Below are 20,687 nucleotides of genomic sequence, written 5' to 3' on the forward strand. Positions count from 1 at the left end.
ACCGAACACCCTTTTTCAAACCAAGATGTTGGCGAAAGTCAGTGGCCATGAGGAAAATGTTTTCCTATCGCAGTGACAACCCTGCAGGTTGAAGGTGCTCTTTAACCCTGCAGGTTGAATGTGCACTATGACTATGTTATCTGGGAGAAATGTTAGACACTGCTCAACAGGGGGTCAGTGACTCTGACTGACTTAATGTTGTGCACGGCACGCAACTCTACAGACACACAAATACACACGCAAGGAAGGCAAGAACACGCATACACAGAGAGACAGGCACGCACACACATATTCAAGGCAATTGGGGAGGGTAATCAGAGGTTAGAGGAGGAACCTTCAGCTGTTCTTTTCAATCTGTCTGTCAACTCAATGGTCTGGAAGTTCAGTAAATAAACAGAGCAACATTGCGCTGTGCAGAAAACAGGATCCTTTGTGACACATAAAAAATAGATAACAACATAAGCAGGATGCAATCTTCATGTAGCAACTCTGGATCCACTTAACATCATTTGTAATGAGTGTAAACATTTCCGACAAGCTAGGAAAAACAATCCTGAAATTATCAATCCTACATAAATCTTCCAAGCCTAGCAGGCTATCATGAACGGTACAAATCTAACAAATAGCATATTAGCAACATCTGCCTAAATCCTACTGTTGGAGGGTAGAGAGTCTTCAACATCACGCCTTGCTACGTGGGAGTGTCAATGTAAAGAGGAATAAACTAGCAGGTCACAGATAGAAAGAGGGGGATAGAAAAGGAGGGGGTTATGAGAGACAGAATAATGGGGACAATTGAGATGACTACCGGTAGTGAGATTTGGGAGAGCACAGAGAGATCCTACTCTGAACAAGGCACAATGAGGTATCATACTTGGTAATGGCCAAATCAAAAAGATAAACGCATTAGAGTGGCGATTGAACAAAAGGATCCGTTCTGTTCCCAATAATGACTTCAAATTGAATATCAACAAACTCTAGAATATTGAATTGTGGATGCACTGAAGCACTGCCTCTCCAACTCTGCTGGCACAGAAATCAATACCAAAGCCAGTCTCAAAATGATGTCTGTTTATTGTCCACCATTGAGCATCAGGCACAAGAGGACTTTCAGGAAAAATAAAATATCTGTTTGATAAATAAAGTACCATTAAAAACAAACTTTTCAGGAGCCGCCAAGCAGCTCTTCTCATTGAACTCTTCAAATGAACTAAATGAACTGAAAACCCTGTTTAGGGAATTAAGCTATAAAGAAGTCAAAATAATAATGTAATGCAATGCATCTCACTGTTAAGAATGTAACAATTGCCCAGTTGTATGTGTCCTTAATGAAAACAACTCTCTCAGTAAACAACAAATATAACAAAGAGACTGTTATGGTTTAATGCTATGAGATTGTAACCCGGTCCAACACAAAACAAAACAGTGTTGATGTGTCCCACTGTACACACCTAATATAATAGCCTTAGAGCCAAGTTGGGTTGCTATTATAGTTTTTATTCACTTTTGAACTATTTAACAGTACGGTAGCTGAAACATCTGCCAGAAAGCATGGGCCTTTAACAATAAGAGCATCCAGGAATATAAATAAGAAAGTGAATGTGTTAAACATTGGGTTAGTAATGTACAGAAAATAAGCCGTTTTATACACATTTGTAAACCTGAAGAGTCAGACTTATAAGAGGACAATGGAGAGTGCTCTAGAGTGAATGAAAAAGGTAGACATGAGAGTTATCACTGTCATCACAGTCAGTGACTGTAGACATGATCTTATTACATGTTTATATATATATATATATATATATATATATATATATATATATATATATATATATATATATATATCTCTCTCTCTCAAAAGTGAGTACACCCTTTAGATTTTTGCAAATATTCTGTTATATCCTTTCAGGGGATAACATTATCCTACTGAAACTTTGATATAACTTAAAGTAGTCAGTGTGCTGCTTGAATAACAGTATAGATTTATTGTCCTTTGAAAATTACTCAGTACACAGCTGTTAATGTCTAAACAGCTGGCAACAAAAGTGAGTACACCCCATAGTGAACATGTCCTAATTGTGCCCAATGATGTTGTTTTCCCGCCCTGGTGTCATGTGACTCGTTAGTGTTACAAGGATTCAGATGTAAATGATAAGCAGGGCTGTTAAATTTGGTGTTTTGGGCACAATTCTCTCTGAATGCTGGACAACATGGCACCTCATGGCAAGGATCCACTCGGAACAGGCCTCACCAGGGTCGACCAAAGAAGTTGAGTCCACGTGCTCAGCGTCATATCCAGAGGTTGGTTTCCAAAAATAGACGTGCGAGTGCTTCCAGCATTGCTGCAGAGGTTGCAGAAGTGGGATGTCAGCCTGTCAGTGCCCAGACCATACGCCGCACACTGCATCAAATCGGTTTGTATGGCCATCGCCCCAGACAGAAGCCTCTTCTGAAACCGATGCATAAGAAAGCCCTCAAACAGTTTGCTGAAGACAATGAATCCAAGAACATGAGTTACTGGAACCATGTCCTGTGGTCTGATGAGACCAAAATAAACCTGTTTGGGTCAGATGGTGTCCGGCGTGTGTGGCGGCACCCTGGTGAGGAGTACCAAGACAAATGTGTTTTGCCTACAGTCAAGCATGGTGGTGGCAGCATCATGGTCTGGGGCTGCATGAGTGCTGCCGGCACTGGGGAGCTGCATTTCATTGAGGGACACATGAATTCCAATATATACTGTGACATCCTGCAGCAGAGCATGATCCCCTCTCTTCGGAAACTGGGCCGTTTTTTAGGGCAGTTTTCCAACATGATAATGACCCTAAACACACCTCCAAGATGACAACGGCCTTGCTGAAGAAGCTGAAGGTTAAGGTGATGGACTGGCCAAGTATGTCTCCAGACCTAAACCCAATTGAGCACATGTGGGGCATCCTCAAGAGGAAGGTGGAGGAGTGCAAGGTGTCCAACATCCGTGGGCTCCGTGATGTCGTCATGGAGGAGTGGAAGAAGATTCCAGAAGCAACCTGTGCAGCTCTGGTGAATTCCATGCCCAGGAGGGTTAAAGCAGTGCTAGATAACAATGGTGGTCACACAAAATATTGACACTTTGGGCACAATTTAGACATGTTCACTATGGGGTGTACTCACTTTTGTTGCCAGCTGTTTAGACATTAACAGCTGTGTACTGAGTAATTTTCAATGGACAATAAATCTATACTGTTATTCAAGCAGCACACTGACTACTTTAAGTTATATCAAAGTTTCATTAAGATAGTGTTATCCCCTGAAAGGATATGACAGAATATTTGCAAAAATCTAAAGGGTGTACTCACTTTTGAGATATACTGTATATATATATATTCATATAATTGTATTTTTTATTTACTATTCTTGATGTATTTTTTTATGCTATATGTAAAGCACTTTGAATTTCCCCTGTTGTATGAAATGTGCTATACAAATAAACGTGCTTGCCATGTGTACCTTTGGAGCCCCTGGGGTCCCATCAGTCAAGAGGGCAGGCAAGATTTTATTTCGTTCCTTTCACTCTCCTGCCTCTTTCTGTCTGCACTGGTCTTAAAAGATGCTAAAACACTGGGTTTAGGAGCATGGCTTGTGTGGCAAACCCTCTTCCTTCCAGCCATACAGTGTGAAGGGAAGGTTGGCACTGGACTTTTAATCCAAGAGGTTGTCCACACCTCTACTCATGGATAATGTGTCTCTTACCATGTCCCTTCTGATGTTCCTTCTAATTTGCATGATCAATCAATTATCTAAAACGGTTTAAAGATTGGTTATATCTAGAGCAGCAAGAAACGTGTCCAACACCACTTGTGTTTGCAACAGTTCAACGGGTTTCCAATGAACCCTAAATATCTTTGGCATTTCAATGTTAGCAGTGAAATTTATTTTCTCTTTAATGTCCTGTAGGAATGGACATTATCATGATAATTTATTGAAATAACATGTCAAACAAGTTTCTCTCCAGGTGTAACACAATTAAAATGTTTCTCCTGGTCTAACACTCATTGACATTGAATCATAAAACGCAAGAGCAGACATCAGAATGACAACAAAGTACCCATAAGTCATTAGCATGCGACAAGCTTACTGTTTAAAATTCAGACTCTCTTTCATCATGTCTCTTTCTCATCTCCGGTGGGAGCTCTTTTTTTGGCCAATAAACCCCACTTTGTATTTATTCTGAAATTACTATGCTCTGGAGTATACATACCTATGCCTGCCTGTCCCATCCACCATAACAAACACAAACACACAATCCACTATTTGAGAAAGTGGAGACCTTCACAATGAGCTGTGCATTTTCAGCCAATTTTGGGGGAGGCGAAATTGCAACTGTTGAAGTGATTGATACCGAGCTGCGATTTGCAATTGGTTGACCGAAAGGTCTTAACAGAGGTCACTGTAGCATGTACACAGTACTGGATGAGATATGGAATTAATGAGACATTCCTTATGAGGCCGTTTAAAATATTAGCTTTGGTGGATTTACTGAGTCGGAACAGAGGAAGATGATTCGGAGAGTGGAGGTTTTGGTGACAAAGGTAATTGTGTGGCTGACCTAACACTGCTCCCATCCTCCAGCCTACTGTTGTCTGTCTTATTCTTGGTGGGAATAAGACAGAAAAATTACATTTCCCTTTCACAACCGACAATAAATGTCTATTCTTAGTGTTTCTAGTAAAAAATGTTCTATTCAAACATGCACAGTTTGGGCAGGAGTATTATATGGGTTTGGAGGGACTCACCTTGGTAGAGAGGTGCTAATCTGGAGACGAGGTAAGGAGGGAACCACCTCCACCATGCAGCCACTGGTCTTGACGCTGGGCAGGCCCTCCAGTAAACAGTCACTGGTGACCCCGAACACGGAGGTGTGGTACCCTGGAAGGAACAAAGGAGGAGAGGAAGAATAATAATGAGATAATAATAATCATCATAAGAGAGAATAATTGCATTGAAATGTGTCACAACCCTTGTTTGCCCATCAAGCACTCCCAATAACCGTACTCCATTCTACAATGGGTTGAATTGAGAGGAATGCGTTTTAACGGATTTCATCCAATTATCCAATCCACTCTTAAGTCACAGAGGAAAGGGTACTCATTTATCTAATATGAGCGGTCAGAACATAGAGCACTGCTGAGGCTGCTCAAGGGACTGAGGAGAATCTGTCACACTACAATCCCCTGCCATCCCCCCATTAACCCACCCCTGCCCCTGGAATGACTATAATCATGCCATTTGTCTAAACCACGGTGATGATATTACAAGCAATTACTGTCATGTAAGATTAACAAATTAAGAAATTAACGATATCCTAATACCCCAACGCACTGATGTTGACAGCACTGGAATTAACTGACAGGCATGAAGCCCCTTTCTAAGACAGAGGTCAAATATGAGGATGTCAGGTCATGCTATTATAAAGATTAACAAGATTTCTTATCAAAGAAATACATAATTTACATGTTGGAAATGAGACGTCCTTGAGTGTCTTGAAGAATATATTATTCTCCCTATGAGTCAAAGCATCAACTACCTAGGTAGCTAATAGCATGAGAACAAATATAGCTATTCTGAGTCTATACAGTCCTGGCCCCTGAGGCCTTATAGTGTGTGAGTGTAACTAGAAAAGGTGAGAGAGGAGCAGAAGACACAGACAATCATTTGTTTCTTATATTCTTGTGTTCCTGGATGGTTGGCATCCTGGAATTTGAATGTGAAGTTCTGGAATTTGAAGTTCTGGATAATATTTGAAGTTCTGGATAATATATATATATTATATATATATATTATATATATATATTATATTATATATATATTATATTATATTCAGTATTATACAGTGCACTCCACAATTATTGGTAAAAATTAGCAAAAAGGGTTATACAAATTTCACCTTTTGGTGAATTAGCTTAATGTCACACTGAAGAAAATTACCTTTAATTGAAGTAAATTCATTCTGAGAAAAGAAAAAATCTCTATATACCAGTGGTGTGCCGTCAGGGCCAGCAAGGCCTTCTCTGCTGGCCTAAACATCATCAGAATATACATTTTATTTTAATATATATTTTCCACAAATATGTATTAATGATTCCCCATAGTCTATTCTCTTCATTTCATAGCTTTCCTCTTGGTTGCGCTGCTTCCAGTCTCCGATTGAGATTTGGAGGGCTGGCCTTTATGTTAGAGCTTTTATCCAATCAAAATGTGTTGCTAGGGGGCTCAAAAATCTGCCCGCCTTCACATTAAACGGTGCTGCGGATTCGACCTGTAACTTAACGTTGGAACGAGAAAACATGTGGCGTTCCTAGTAAACCTACGTAGATGCGAGCAAAAGCAACAACGGCGCCTGCTGTAAGGCTCAATGATGTCAGCACCCAGCACGTCTTTTGATTGGATACGCACTATTGCTACGCACTATTGATACGCACTATTGATATTCACTATTGAGATGCGGAACTATGCCGGTAGATGTGAAACTTTTGAAAGTGCGCAGGGAAACGGAGCCTCACAACGAAAGCTTTCGTTGACTGATCGATAATACTGATCGATTGTGTCCTGTTTTTGGGTAAACAATAACTTTCATTTAGGGGACACAATGAAAGCGCCAAGTCCACAAACAGAGGAAACTACGTTGAGCTTCTTTCTTTTCTGGCTGAAAACAACCCAGATTTACATTACCACCTGTCCACAAACAAAGTGTTTACTGGGACGTCAGGCAAAATACAAAACGACCTGATTTTTGCTATTGCTGAAGTGATGGAAGAAGAGATCAAAATGGAGATTAAAAAGGCACCCTTTGTCGCTATTATGGTGGACGAGACGACAGACGTGGGTAATGTAGCGATCTTAAAGATGTTAGTTTAACACTCTTCATTGTAAATGCGGATTTATTGATTAAAAATGCTTCGGAAATATTAATATAACTCTGTTGTACTTGTCTGACTATGTTAAGGTGATGCAACGCCCGGTTATACTGTGTTTCTGTCTAGTTTCTAGAGCCATGGCGTCATAACGATGGTATTAAGAGGTAGAATAATTCAGGTAGGAATGTGTCGGACATCACTGAAGGCCTAGGTGTGAAATGCACCGCCCGCCACTGCTATATACTGTATATTTCTAACAAAACCACATGTGCTACAATTGTTGGCACACTGCATTTAATAATAATAATAATAATAACAATAACTTTTATTTGTATAGCACTTTTCCTGCAAAATGATTTGTACTTTGTACAACCTCCCTCCCGCCAATAAAACAGCACTGAGTCTTCTCCTGTAACATCTAATAAGTTTGGAGAATACAAAGTAAGGAATCTGAGACCATTCCTCTTTACAGAATCTCTCCAGATCATCCAGGGTCCTAGGTCCTCTCTTGTGCACGCTGCATTTCAGCTCAGCCCACAGGTTTTCAATAGGGTTTAGGTCAGGGGTCTGAGAAGGCCATGGCACAAGCTTGATTTTGTGTTCAATTAACCATTTTTGTGTTGATTTGGACGTATGTTTTGGATCATTGTCCAGCTGGAAGATCCAATGACGACCCAGTTTTAGTTTCCAGGCAGAGGCAGCCAGATTCAGAAAATGTCCTGGTATTTCATGGAGTTCATGATGCCAGGTATCCTAACAAGGTTCCAAGGGCCTTTGGAGGAAAGACAGTCCCACAACATCACGGAACCTCCACCATACTTAACAGTGGGGATCAGGTTCTTTTCAGTCTAGCCATCCTTCTGTTTTCGCCAAACCCACCTTCAGAATCAGAAAGCTTTACTGTCATTGCACAAACAGTACAACGAAATGTGTAATACATCACCTAAAAACAATACCTGCATACACACACTACACACCACATTATTCATGTACCACATATACCCATACAGGTACATCTAAAAATATATATTATGTTCTAGATTAATTACACATGAAGTGAAATATTTCAAGCCTTTTTTGTTTTAATGTTGATGATTACGGCTTACAGCAAAAATCCAGTATCTCAAAATATTAGAATATTACATAAGACCAATCAAAAAAAGGATGTATAATACAGAAATGTCGACCTTCTGAAAAGTATGGTAATTTATGCACTCAATACTTGGTCTTGGCTCCTTTTGCACGAATTACTGCATCAATGCAGCATGACATGGAGGCAATCAGCCTGTGGCACTGCTGTTATGGAAGCCCAGGTTGCTTTGATAGTGGCCTTCAGCTCGTCTGCATTGTCGGGTCTGGTGTCTCTCATCTTCCCCTTGAGATTCTCTATGGGCTTCAGGTCAGGCAAGTTGGCTGGCCAATCAAGCACAGTACTACCATGGTAATTAAACCAGTTACTGGTCGTTTTGGCACTGTGGGCAGGTGCCAAGTCCTGCTGGAAAATGAAATCAGCATCTGCATAAAACTTGTCAGCAGACGGAAGCATGAAGTGCTCTAAAATCTGTGGTTGGCTGTGTTGACTCTGGGCTGGATAAAACACAGTGGACCAACACCAGCAGATGACATGGCACCCCAAATCATCACTGACTGTGGAAACTTCACACTGGACTTCAAGCAACTTGGATTCTGTGCCTCTCCAGTCTTCCTACAGACCCTGGGACCTTGATTTCCAAATGAAATCATTTAAAAATGATTTTTAAAAAAGGTTTTCTCCTTAGCCCAGGTAAGACGCTTCTGACGTTGTTTCTGGTTCAGGACTGGCTTGACACTAGGAATGCAACACTTGTAGCCCAGTTCCTGGATACTTCTGTGCATGGTGGCTCTTGATGCACTGTCTCCAGCCTCAGTCCACTCCTTGTGAAGCTCCCCCAAGTTCTTGAATCAGCCTTGCTTGACAATCCTCGCAAGGCTGCGGTCATCCCGGTTGCTTGTGCACCTTTTCCTACCACACTTTTCCCTTCCAGTCAACTTTCCATGGATATGCAGACGAGCTAAAGGCCACTATCAAAGCAACCTGGGCTTCCCTAACACCTCAGCAGTGCCACAGGCTGATTGCCTCGATGTCATGCCGCATTGATGTAGTAATTTGTGCAAAAGGAGCCCAGACCAAGTATTGAGTGCATAAATGAACTTTTCAGAAGGTAAAAAAAAATATATATGAGATGTAAGCCATAATCAACATTAAAACAAAAGTTTTGAAATATTTCACTTTATGTGTAATGAATCTAGAATATATAAAAGTTTCACTTTTTGAATTAAAATACGGAAAATAATGAATTTTTCCACAATATCAATCTTTTTTGAGATGCACCTGTATATTTCACAATAAGAATAAGTTAAGTAAGTTAAAGTATAAGGAAGTATAAAAAGCAGCATTTAAGAACATCAGAGCAACACAGAAGAATATTGCACATCAGTGGAAAATAATGCACATTGGTAGCCAAAGTCATATTGCACTTAAGGTCCTGGGTATTATGATGAAGCGGATGTGGTGGCAATAAGGGGGGGTGTTTATTTAGTTCGGTGATTGCTCTAGGAAAGAAGCTGTTTTGCATCCTGGAGGTGCGGGCTTTGAAGGCCCTGTATGGCCTATCAGATGGTAATAGAGAGAAGAGGTGATGAGAGGGGTGGGTGTCATCCTTCAGGATGCTGCTTACTCTGCGGAGGCAGCGCGTCCTGAAGATGTCATCCAGTGTGGGCAGGGGAAGTCCAATAATTTTCTGGGAAGTGTTTATGACTCTCTGGAGGGATTTCCTTTCAGCTGCTGTGCAGTTTGCATACCATGCTGTGATGGTGTAGGTAAAAATGCTCTCGATAGAGCAGTGATAAAAGGCCTTGAGCAGCTCAGCAGACTAGGTTTTCTTGAGTGTCCTTAAGAAATAGAGCCTTTTTTAACAGTGCAGTGGAGTTGGCTGTCCATTTGAGATCCGCAGTGATGTGGGTCCCCAAGAACTTAAAGTAGGGGACCCTCTCCACTTCCTTTCCTTTAATGGTGAGGGGAGAGAGATCCACCCTGTGTCAATGATGATTTATTTTGTCTTTTTAATGTTTAGTGTAAGGTTATTGTCTGTGCACCACCTTATCAGTTTATGGACTTCATCCCTGTAGGCTGTCTCATCATTATTGGAAATCAGTCCACTCACCTTGAGTGATTGTTGCCAAGAAGCTAAATTTAAAACCGGGTTCCAGTCAAAATTCCACTAGCGTTTAGCATAATCCAAGTGCTTACGTCTGTGGTGAAATAACAGGAAATACTTTTTTCTGGCATGCCTTCCAAATAATTTGTTGGCATGGAGGTGACGTGTACTGGTGTGGAATGATATCAGATTTGGCTTTTTTCCTCAGCTTTTTTGTGTTGTTCCAATGCAAACAAAAGAAATAAACATGTGAATACCAAAGCATTTGTAATTGCAACAATGTTCTGGAAGAAGTGGTGCATTATCTGACAGAAGTGCAGGGGTGCCAATATTTTTGTGCATGACAGTATATACATATATAATATATCCAATCAACTTTGCTGAATTTGTCTGAATCTGAGCAGACAGAATATCCCTAAACACTTCAGAATTCATCTGTCTACTTCTGTCTTCTGTCACAACATCAATAAACACTAGTGACCCAGTGCCATTGGAAGCCATGCATGTTTTTTTACAGATGATGTGGTATGCGTCGGATCATGAGCCGTTCCAAGCCTTCTCCATTCTTTTTTCTTCCCATCATTCTGGTACAGGTTGATCTTAGTTTCATCTGTCCAAATAATGCTGTTCCAGAACAGGGCTGGCTTTTTTAGATGTTTTTTTGCAAAGTCTAGTCTGGCCTTTCTATTCTTGAGGCTTATGAATGGCTTGCACCTTGTGGTGAACCCTCAGCATTTGTTCGTGTGAAGTCTTCCCTTTATGGTACACTTGGATAATGATATGCCTCAGGGATTCCGTTAGAAAAAATTGGTGCCGGTCAACGTGTCCGGAAAGATTTCAATGTGTCGGACAAACGGGAGAAATTCCGGTCATCATATTCAAATATAATATAGGTGTTTGTCGCGGTGATTAGCTGTTGTGTAGCCTATATATGCCATTTAATGTCTATTTCTCATCCGATACGATTAGAGGCGAACTATATAATAATATAGGCTTTCATGATTCGCATGCGCTACTGTCCAGGGCTGCACGCGCGCCACACTGGGCCTAGTCACCTTTGCTACTTTGAATTACGACTGTAGGCTAAGATGTTTATTTCCGCTTTCAGACCTACATTTCGTTCCGATTTAGATGTAGTAAGTTACAATATGTTACAATGTTGCAATTAACCTCGTCGGTGACGCGCTTGCAAAACAGTTTTGTGATTGGTCCGAATTTAGCGGGACATTTGGATTTCTGGAAATCCCTTCCCTCTCTCTTCGCCCGTCGCTTTAATCCCGTAAGCGTATCCTAATCGAAAATGCAACATCATCAGCGACGACTGTGGGTTCTTGCATTTACTGCTGTTCTCTGGTTCATGTTCTTATACCAGTGCTCACTATAGAGTATTTTAAATGAACATTCGTAATGTAGTCTAGTCTCTGATGTTCATGGTCAACTAAATCAGGCTATTTTGTGAAACAAATAATGTTCCCGAGCAGCCTCGCATCTAACGCTAGCTTCGAACTATTGATAGCATAAACGTTGGTAAATGTCACAAACGACACAGTATTGGCAGGGGGAAAGAAGGTGAGTCGAATTTTTATTGACAACTTACATGCTGGAAAAACATGCAGCTAAAATTCAGGGAACATTTGGACAATAAGAGACACAACGGAGCTGTGGTCGTGTGGTCTAATTACAGGGCAATATGCGCGGGGCAAAATGTATCTATTGCCTCTCAAATCACCACGAACAGAACGGCGGAGGTACGGGTAAACAGGGCACACTTTTTTATTTTTTTATGTTGCCACCCTCTAGTTTTCGGTGAAATTACGTCTTTGTATTGAGCGCCAGTGCGTGTTTCATGCTTAAAGGGAATTATTTTCACCGGACATTATGACCGAAGAGGTTTAAATATGTCTGACTTCAACATATTTTACCGGACAAAGACCGGTAATTACCGGTTAACGGAAACCCAGATATGCCTACCTCCTGGAGACTGTTCTTCACTTGGCTGGATGTTGTGAAGGGGTTTTTCTTTACCATGTAAAGGATCCTGTGATCATCCACCACTCTTGTCTTCTATGGACGTTTTTTTGTTTGCATTGAGAGCTCCATTGACTGCATGTTGTGCGTATATAGCAACAGCTTTCAAATGCAAATGCCACACCTCGAATCAACTCAGACCTTTTACCTGCTTAAGTGATAAAGAAATAATGAAGGAATAGCTCACACTGGCCCAAGAAACAGCTTTTGAGTCAATTGTCCAATTACTTTTGGTCCCTTGAAAAATAGGGAGCTACATATTAAAGAGCTGTAATTCTAAACTCTTCCTTCAATTTGGATGTGAATACCCTTACCCTAAAGCTGAGAGTCTGCACTTTAAGTCCATATTCATTATATAACTGTAACTTGAAGATGTTTTGGTAAACAGTTAAAATAACACAAATTCTGTCTGTGTCCAAATATATATGGACCTAACTGTATATACAGTATATATATATATGGGAAACATTAGGGTGCTAATGAACTCACCATTGACAGTGATGTTGCCTGCAGTGCGTGGGACCCCTACCAGGGTAACAGGGTACAGGCCAGACTCAGCAGGCAGGGAGAGAGCAGCAGGCAGGGACTCAAACTCAACCCCAGAGGTCAGTAAGCCCTGGTCAGGAGAGGGAGAAATAACATTACCAGACTATTCCAAGGATTCAACATGGGTTTCATGGGTTTTATCAGGGTACATTTGGAGATTATTCAGAGCAGGACTAATATCTGTGAAGTCATTGGTCATTATTATTCCACTCAAAATGTGTGAGGCATGAATGTGAGTGCATCAATGTGGGTAAAAAAAAAAGGAAAAAGGAAAAAGGAAAACGTTTTGGAAAAATATGCTAATATTGTGGCATATGAAAAAGTCACAAAATGTCAAAATGTATTTGATTGAAGTTAATTTGGCTTTTAAACAAAATGAAGGCCCTCTAATTAATCGTATTTCACAATTCTGATGTGACACTTTGATTTAATTATTATTCCACTCAAAAATGTGCTAAGCATGAATGTGAGTGCATGAATGTGGGCAGAATTGCAGTTGAGAGATTTCAAAAACAACCAATTAAATTGTAATTATTAATGAATTGTTACAAATGAATTATGCTGCAACAACATAGCTTGATAGTATGTGATTAAAAGATAAAATGGGTCGTACTGTTAAATGTGCTCTAATAGTAAAACATTTAATGGAGTCTTTGATCATGAGGTACTGATGAAAATATTGGGATGTTTAACGGACTTTGGAAAAATATGCTAATATTGTTAAATATGAAAAGGTCAAAACAAATGTCAAATGACAAAATGTCAAAATTGATTTGAATAAAGTCAATTTGGCTTTTAAAGAAAATTAAGGCCCTGTAATTAATCAGATTTCACAATTCTGCTGTGACACTTTGATAAACCCATAATGGCACACGTATCTCTCCTACACGGGATGTCTTCGGTTAACTGGATCCTCAGTCACTGTGTTGTGGGAGGGAGTTTTTTCACTGTTCCATATAATCAATCATCCTAATCTACTCGCGATGTCCTGGAGATGAGATACCTCCCAGCATGCAATGCCTATTTCCTATGGAGAAAATTGCTCTTGTTCACACCATGAGCGAAAAAGAAAACTGTGGCACTGCAAATATGTCCACAAGAAAGGCGATTGAAAATGAGTCCAACAACAATCTAACGGCAGGAGAAGGAAGAGGTGGGGGAAAGGAATCCAACAACTGTGTGACTGGAATATGCTGACTTGGTGGCATTTTGGTCCAACGATCTCAAATCAGAGGATGACTTTGAAAGTGTGATCATGTCCCATCTGAAACCAAGCGCCTTCAGCTATGTATTTACTGTAAACTACTGGTGGTTACATGAATAGTCTCCGGTCATTAAAGAGGATGATGTAATGCATGCAACACCATCAATCCTCTATCAAACAGCAGACGCTACCTCACAGGAGGGGAGGGGGTGTTAGGACAAGCAGAGAGCCTCTGTGGTGCCGTGATTGTGATTTAAAGCAATGCCTCTCGCTATACTGAGAGAGACGACACCCCTATTGGATAACAAATATCAAAGTTAACCTATCGGAAATAACTCATTTGCATCAAGCCTGGAAAAGGTTAATTAGCCTGCTTCCTTATGCTACCGATTAGCCTGTTTGCATAGGTTAGCCAATTGCATTGTTTGAACTGTGGGTATAGTGACCTCATGATTCTCAATCATTGCAAGCACAATTACTTCTACCCTTCCATTTCCCTTTGAATCACACTGGTGTGATTTATACCTGTGTATGATTCAGTGACAGGATACTGATGCACCAATTTGATATTGATAATATGCATACATAGAAAACACATGATCTTGAACACGGTAAACACAAAGAGCGAGTTATTAACCAGAAAGAGAGCTCAGAAAATAAAGTACTCTAAAGAACTCCGGCTTCAGTTAACCTGAACTCTCAGTTCCCGAGGGTCTCAGAGTCCAATGATGCCCTAAATCACACCTGGATGTAAGTAAGTAAGTAAGTAAAGCTTTATTTATATAGCACCTTTCATACAATAAATGCAGCTCAAAGTGCTTTTCAACAGGATAAAAACATATATAAAACAGTAAAAAGAAGGTAAAAATAAAATACAATAAAATAAGAGAAACAAATGTAAGAAATAAATAGATAAAACATTAATAACACAGTCTTAATCTGAGTCCCTTGCCTTGAAAATATTTAAGACTTCTTGCCTTGAAAATATTTAAGACTTGACTTCATGAAATTATTCAAGACATCAACATGACTTTATGAAAATATTTAAGACTTGGCTTTATGGAAAGTCCCTTGCCTTGAAAATATTTAAGACTTGGCTTTATGGAAAGTCCCTTGCCTTGAAAATATTTAAGACTTGATTTCATTAATGTATTTAAGTCTGGATGGACTTATTTCAGTTCACAAGAAATAAACACTGATAGCTCCATTGAAGTCATGGAGGAACCTGCAACAAAAACTTTTGCAATGCTAGACTTAAAATCTAAAACTATGATGAAAAATACAAATATGACATGTTGCAAAATGCAGTGGTTTCACCTTCTACCTACAGTGTCCTGACTAAACATGTTGAGAGCTAGTGCCAGACAGAAAAGACCATTTTGAGAGTTAGTGCCAGACATTAAAAAAACATACTTGCAAGTCTGAGCAGTCTTCCAAATATGGATGATTAATTCTAGTTTCTCATTTTGTGCAGTAAATGATCTCCATCCATCTTAATTGCTTGAAACTTCCAACCCTGAAAACTACCATTAAACAAATTACTCCTTAATAATTGAATGAATTTATCACTCACAAAGATAACAGGAGAACGATAAGGTTTTCTGCAAAAAGTTCTAATAAATGTGTTTACACTTCACAAGCAACTAAATGATCCTTCATGAAAAATACAACACACATAAGCCTAAGCCAATGTGAGACTTCTTTGTTTGTGAGAAGGAGGTGGGGGGGGGGGGGGGGGGCCTCAGGCAACCCCTGTGAAAATGAAAGAGGGGAGTAAGTGCACCACTTGAAAAGAAAATCAATAAAGCACAAAGCAGAGCTGGGTATTACTGCTGAAGTCGTGTGGCGACTGAGAAGGAGGGCTGTCTAACTGCAGGGTCACCTTGGTGGCAGGTAGACAGGAGGACAGTGCCCTTGACTAGCTTGAGGAGTTGGGATGCATCACATGCAGCAGAATGGGTATTATGTGCTGGTGGATATATATCTCTCCCTGGCCCTCACAATGGTGTCTCTCTGTATGTGGTAGGGACAAGAGCTCAGCAGCCTGTCTGTTGGAGCTAAGAACATCATAAAACATGGAGTGGATGTTGCAGGGTCACCCTGGTGCCACTCTGTGGCTCCCAATCACTGCTGTACCACCTGAGGCTGCCAGCTGCCATGGAGCAGGTGGAGGGCTCTGCCTCCATCTGGGTCCTGATCAATGTACCTACATGAGACGTGAGGAGGGGCGAATGATATCCCTCTTTAATAGGGCCTGTGTGTGTGTGTGTGTGTGTGTGTGTGTGTATGTGTGTGTGTACACACTTTTTGCTGGTTATGGGTGTGTGTGTGTGTGTGTGTGTGTGTGTGTGTGTGTGTGCGTGCACACACTTTTTGCTGGTTATGGGACTAACCCTTCAACAAAGAAGGGGAATTATCCTTCATCGCCACTTGACCTTCCACTATCCACAGACATGCACGCACGCACGCACGCACGCAGATGGACAAACACACACACAAAATGACAAACAATGAATCTCTGTGCTCCGACACCTCCCAGATGTTCATAATTGGGTGTTGTCAGAGGTACCTGTGAACACCACCGCACGTTGTTACAACACCATGCAGGGCAGCTAAATCACCTGCCCGGAACTGTCAGAGCGCATTAAGGCTCACCTCTGAAAGCCATGTCTAGGCCTCTGCCATTGTTCACAGCCAGCCACAATCCTTCATGGCCATTTGGTCTCAAGCCTCCAATTAAAGGCCCCATCAATTTCAGCAGGCGGCACATTGTGAGCAGTGCCGGGAGACGGTACTGTAGTGCAGCGGAGTGCAAGCTTCTATTTGTTGCCTCTTATTGACAGAGGCTGACGATTGTTCTGCATTTCAATGCTGTCCCACATCAGTGCATACGTAAACAAACATTCCACCCACGGTAGCCAAGCAATTCGATTCGACAATCATACGCATGTGTGAACCTGAGAGAGGGGAGTTTGAACCAGACAGAGATATCAAGACAGAGGAGGAAAGTGTGTGTGTGTGTGTGTGTGTGTGTGTGTGTGTGTGTGTGTGTGTGTGTGTGTGTGTGTGTGTGTGTGTGTGTGTGTGTGTGAGAGTGTGAGTGTGAGTGTGAGTGTGAGTGTGAGTGTGAGTGTGAGTGTGAGTGTGAGTGTGAGTGTGAGTGTGAGTGTGAGTGTGAGTGTGAGTGTGAGAGTGAGAGTGAGAGTGAGAGAGAGAGGGACAGAGAGAGAGAAAGAAAACAATTGAGAAGGAGATAAAGAGAAAGGGAGCGATAGAATGCCATAAGGAAGAAGAAGAGGGTAGTATAGTTATAGTATGGTATAGTTGGGGGGGTCCTACAACAACTGATCGAAATGTGCAAGACAGGCTGCTGTCACTAAGCAGCTATTAAACAAGGTGATTAAATTGGACTACCTGATGGCTAATGGGGCTTTTTGCGAGTTGACTTTACACTGAGAGAAGGAGAGCGAATGGCCTCTCACTTACCTTAATAGAGAAGCTCTCTGGACTGACAGGATGGGGTGTGAAACCATAAAACCTAATGACACCGCAGGGGTTTTCTCCACTTCTGTGCGCTTAGTGTCAGTGGAGAGGGATGGAGCTGGTTCTCTCCCATCCCATACGATCATTATTGCATTAAAATGTCAGAATAAAGCTTCATTACAGTAATCAAAGATAACTACAAGGTATTATCACTGTGAGGTCTCTTGCCCTAATGCCTTTTTGGGGGGGTAAGTGGTGGGAGGGGGTGAGTTTTATTACGGTACACCCGAGACGCGAACATCTTCTCAAGTACTTTGACAAAAGTTGTTGTCTTGTGGAACCTGTGTTCTTTGCCATCTCAACTCTCATACATTTATCAGTGGAGATGGCAGTGTTTCACTCACCATGTTCTCTACGCGTAGTTCAAAAGGCATGGGGTTGTAGACCATGAGCTGCACCTCACAGACGTCTCCTTGAACCCACTGGAAATCTGAGGAGATAAAACAATGCCACACCAGAACCATCGATGTCAGGGGAAAATGAGCACAGATGTACTGTTATATGGTGTGTGAAGCATGTGTGTAAAGATGTTTGTAGGAAAAGACTTGGGGAGTGTCTGAGTCTGAGTATTAGATCATGTGAATAAGGCAATGTAATGCCTCAAGCACATCCAGTTAACTATCCATGACATTACTAAAGCAAACAGAACATACATTTATTAGATTAGTAGTGCAAGCTCTCCATAAATATGTACATTTGCTCTATGTTAATGTACATCATTAGGCAATGGAGTTTACTTGAGGCAACTGAAAAGCAATTAATTTGAATTGATGCTGGAGCTGCTCAGGGTTCACTATCAGTTCACATAAATTAGATTTATTCTGTAATACTGTATCTGTAATATTGTAATGAATATATAGCAAAAGAGTTGTGACTAAAGACCTTAATTGATGAGAAATTATGTTAGCCAACATATTCCAGTTTGTTCTGGCACTGGCCAGCGGCAGCCATTACCCTCCTGTTGTCACACCAACAATCCCAGATTGCCCCTTTAATTCCCCCTTCCGCCATTTTGGACACCATTTTTCTGACCAACAAAACTAATATGAATATATATATATATATATATATATATATATATATATATATATATATATATATAATACAGTATGTATTAGGGCTGCATTTAGATGTAAAAATGCATAGGCTAACAGAGAGCTTTTGAAAAATGTGCATTAGATTTTTTCACGAAACCCTCCGTCAGTAAATGCTTTTTTATGTTGACCCAAAATCCAAGCAATTTAAGGGAACATTCATCAGCACGTTGTTGGGCAGTGAATGAATGTGTTAGGATTCTGCTGGATAGATCATATTGGGCTCTTAAATCGTGTATTTTCTGTATCCGTTCAGATTTGAGTGGATATGTTTGCTCAAAAGATGTGTGTTTAGTCTCGTAGTGGCGCTTCACATTGCTGCTTTTAATAATCGCCACGGTCTCCGAACATATGAGACATAGGCTACAGGTTTTGAGTATTAATGTAAGAGTCTGTCCATTCTTCATTAAAAGCTCTGTTTTCGCTGTCTACTTTAAATTTTTTGGAGCACGCCATGACTTTTCTTATTTCTCAGAGTAGTCTCTCGTCTCGTCATCCCCTGTGTATGTATCTCTCATCTCACTGACTCGAGCCAACAACGTTAATCAGAATGCACAGATTCCATTGGCTGAGTAGCGCCGCTAAACTAAAGGCTAGAAAATCTGCTCAGATTAAGATAGGAACGCTCCGTCAAAATGTAATAATTCTCAATAATGTATCGGTTAGAGCAGTGTTTTTCAACCACTGTGCCGCGGCACACTAGTGTGCCGTGAGAGATCATCAGATGTGCCGTGGGAAATTATCAAATTCCACTTACCGTATTGACCCGAATATAAGACGGGGTTTTTTCCCTGGAAAAAAGTCTGAAAAAGTTGCATCGTCTTATATTCGTGCCCTAGACTTTTACACGTCAATATTAATTCACAACAACGTATGGCGCCAAAAGACTGTTCCCCACGCGAGCCACCGTGTTTCTCCCTCTCACACACACCCCAGTGATGGGTGCCTGGAGAGATGGAGACACACTCACAAACACACCCGCGGAGAGACACCGCAGAGATACACTCGGACCAGCTCGAAAAAAGTGGCTCAAGTGGTTGGTCAAGTTAACAAACAACAGAGGAGGAGTTACGATGCCAATTTTAAGACCATGGTGGTCAATGAAGCAGAGGCATCAAACAACTGTCGAGGAGCCAAGAAATATGATATTACAGAGTGTAATGTTAGAAGTTGACGAGCCCAAAAAGATCGGCTTAAGAATGGTAACAGTCAGAGAAAAGCGTATCGCCGCCCGCAAAGCGGCCTCTTCCAGGTGATTGACAGGAGGGTGTGTGAATACGTGACTGAAAAACCTAACGATTGTATGCCCATACCCCAAGATGATAAAAATAACCTACATTGTTTATTCATTCATTAAGACGATTGCCAGACGCATTGATGACATGTCTGCAGACATCGAAAATGTTGTTTTGGAGAAGATACGTGGCAGTGGGCAGTTTGCTTTGCAACTTGAGTCTTGGCTCAACTCTTGGCCAATGCACGCTTTGTGGATGGAGACACAATCACAGAAAATTTCTTTTTTGCAAGACATTGCATAAAACAAACAACAGGGGAGGACTTCAGTGGGACAGCTGCGTAAGTGTCTGCACTGATGGAGCAGCAGCTATGTTGCCGAGACTTTACCAGCGGAGATAGCTGTTGTTCGTATGGTAAACTTTGTAAAAACAAAACCTCTGAAAAGCCGCTTATATGCAGCATTATGTGAAGAGATGGGAGCCCAGCATAAGACGTTATTGCTCCATACGCCGATGATTGTCCCGCGGAAAAGTGCCGGCCCGCGTGTTTGAGTTACAGGAGGAGCTGAAAACCGTTTTAACTGATGAGAAGTGTGATGACGCAAAGTTGCTTGCAAGTGACAAATTGTGCGCAAGGCTCGCATACATGGCCAACATACAGGGCCAGGCTTCGCACTGAGTGAGTATAACGACATGTTCATATAATGTTACGTATATGATAGGCTACTATGTATCATTTTGTAACATTTGGGATGGCGGTGTGCCTTGGGATTTTTTCAAGGTAAGAAATGTGCCGTGGCACAAAAACGGTTGAAAAACACTGGGTTAGAGGTCTGGGTCCGGATTGGACGGCGTCTGGGTCCGGGTCCGAACCGCGGTCCGCCTATAAGTGACCTCTGCTCTACAGCCTCACTCTACACCCATTAACGCAAAACCAATTTCACCAT

The 20,687-nt window shown here is 41.2% G+C and overlaps 1 protein-coding gene across 1 annotated transcript in view; it reads right to left on the minus strand.

The window, feature by feature from the left end:
* Positions 1-20,687, minus strand: part of trappc9 (trafficking protein particle complex subunit 9) — a 203,413-nt gene that overhangs the window by 150,444 nt on the left and 32,282 nt on the right. Inside the window, exons 11-13 of the mRNA XM_080532446.1 lie at positions 17,756-17,841; positions 12,608-12,734; positions 4,773-4,905 (exon numbers count right to left, since the gene is read on the minus strand). Coding sequence (XP_080388572.1) covers positions 4,773-4,905; positions 12,608-12,734; positions 17,756-17,841 — 346 coding nt within the window. The remainder of the gene's footprint in view (positions 1-4,772; positions 4,906-12,607; positions 12,735-17,755; positions 17,842-20,687) is intronic.

Source organism: Nansenia antarctica (assembly GCF_963989245.1).
Source record: "Nansenia antarctica genome assembly, chromosome: 5".
Classification (NCBI taxonomy): domain Eukaryota; kingdom Metazoa; phylum Chordata; class Actinopteri; order Argentiniformes; family Microstomatidae; genus Nansenia; species Nansenia antarctica.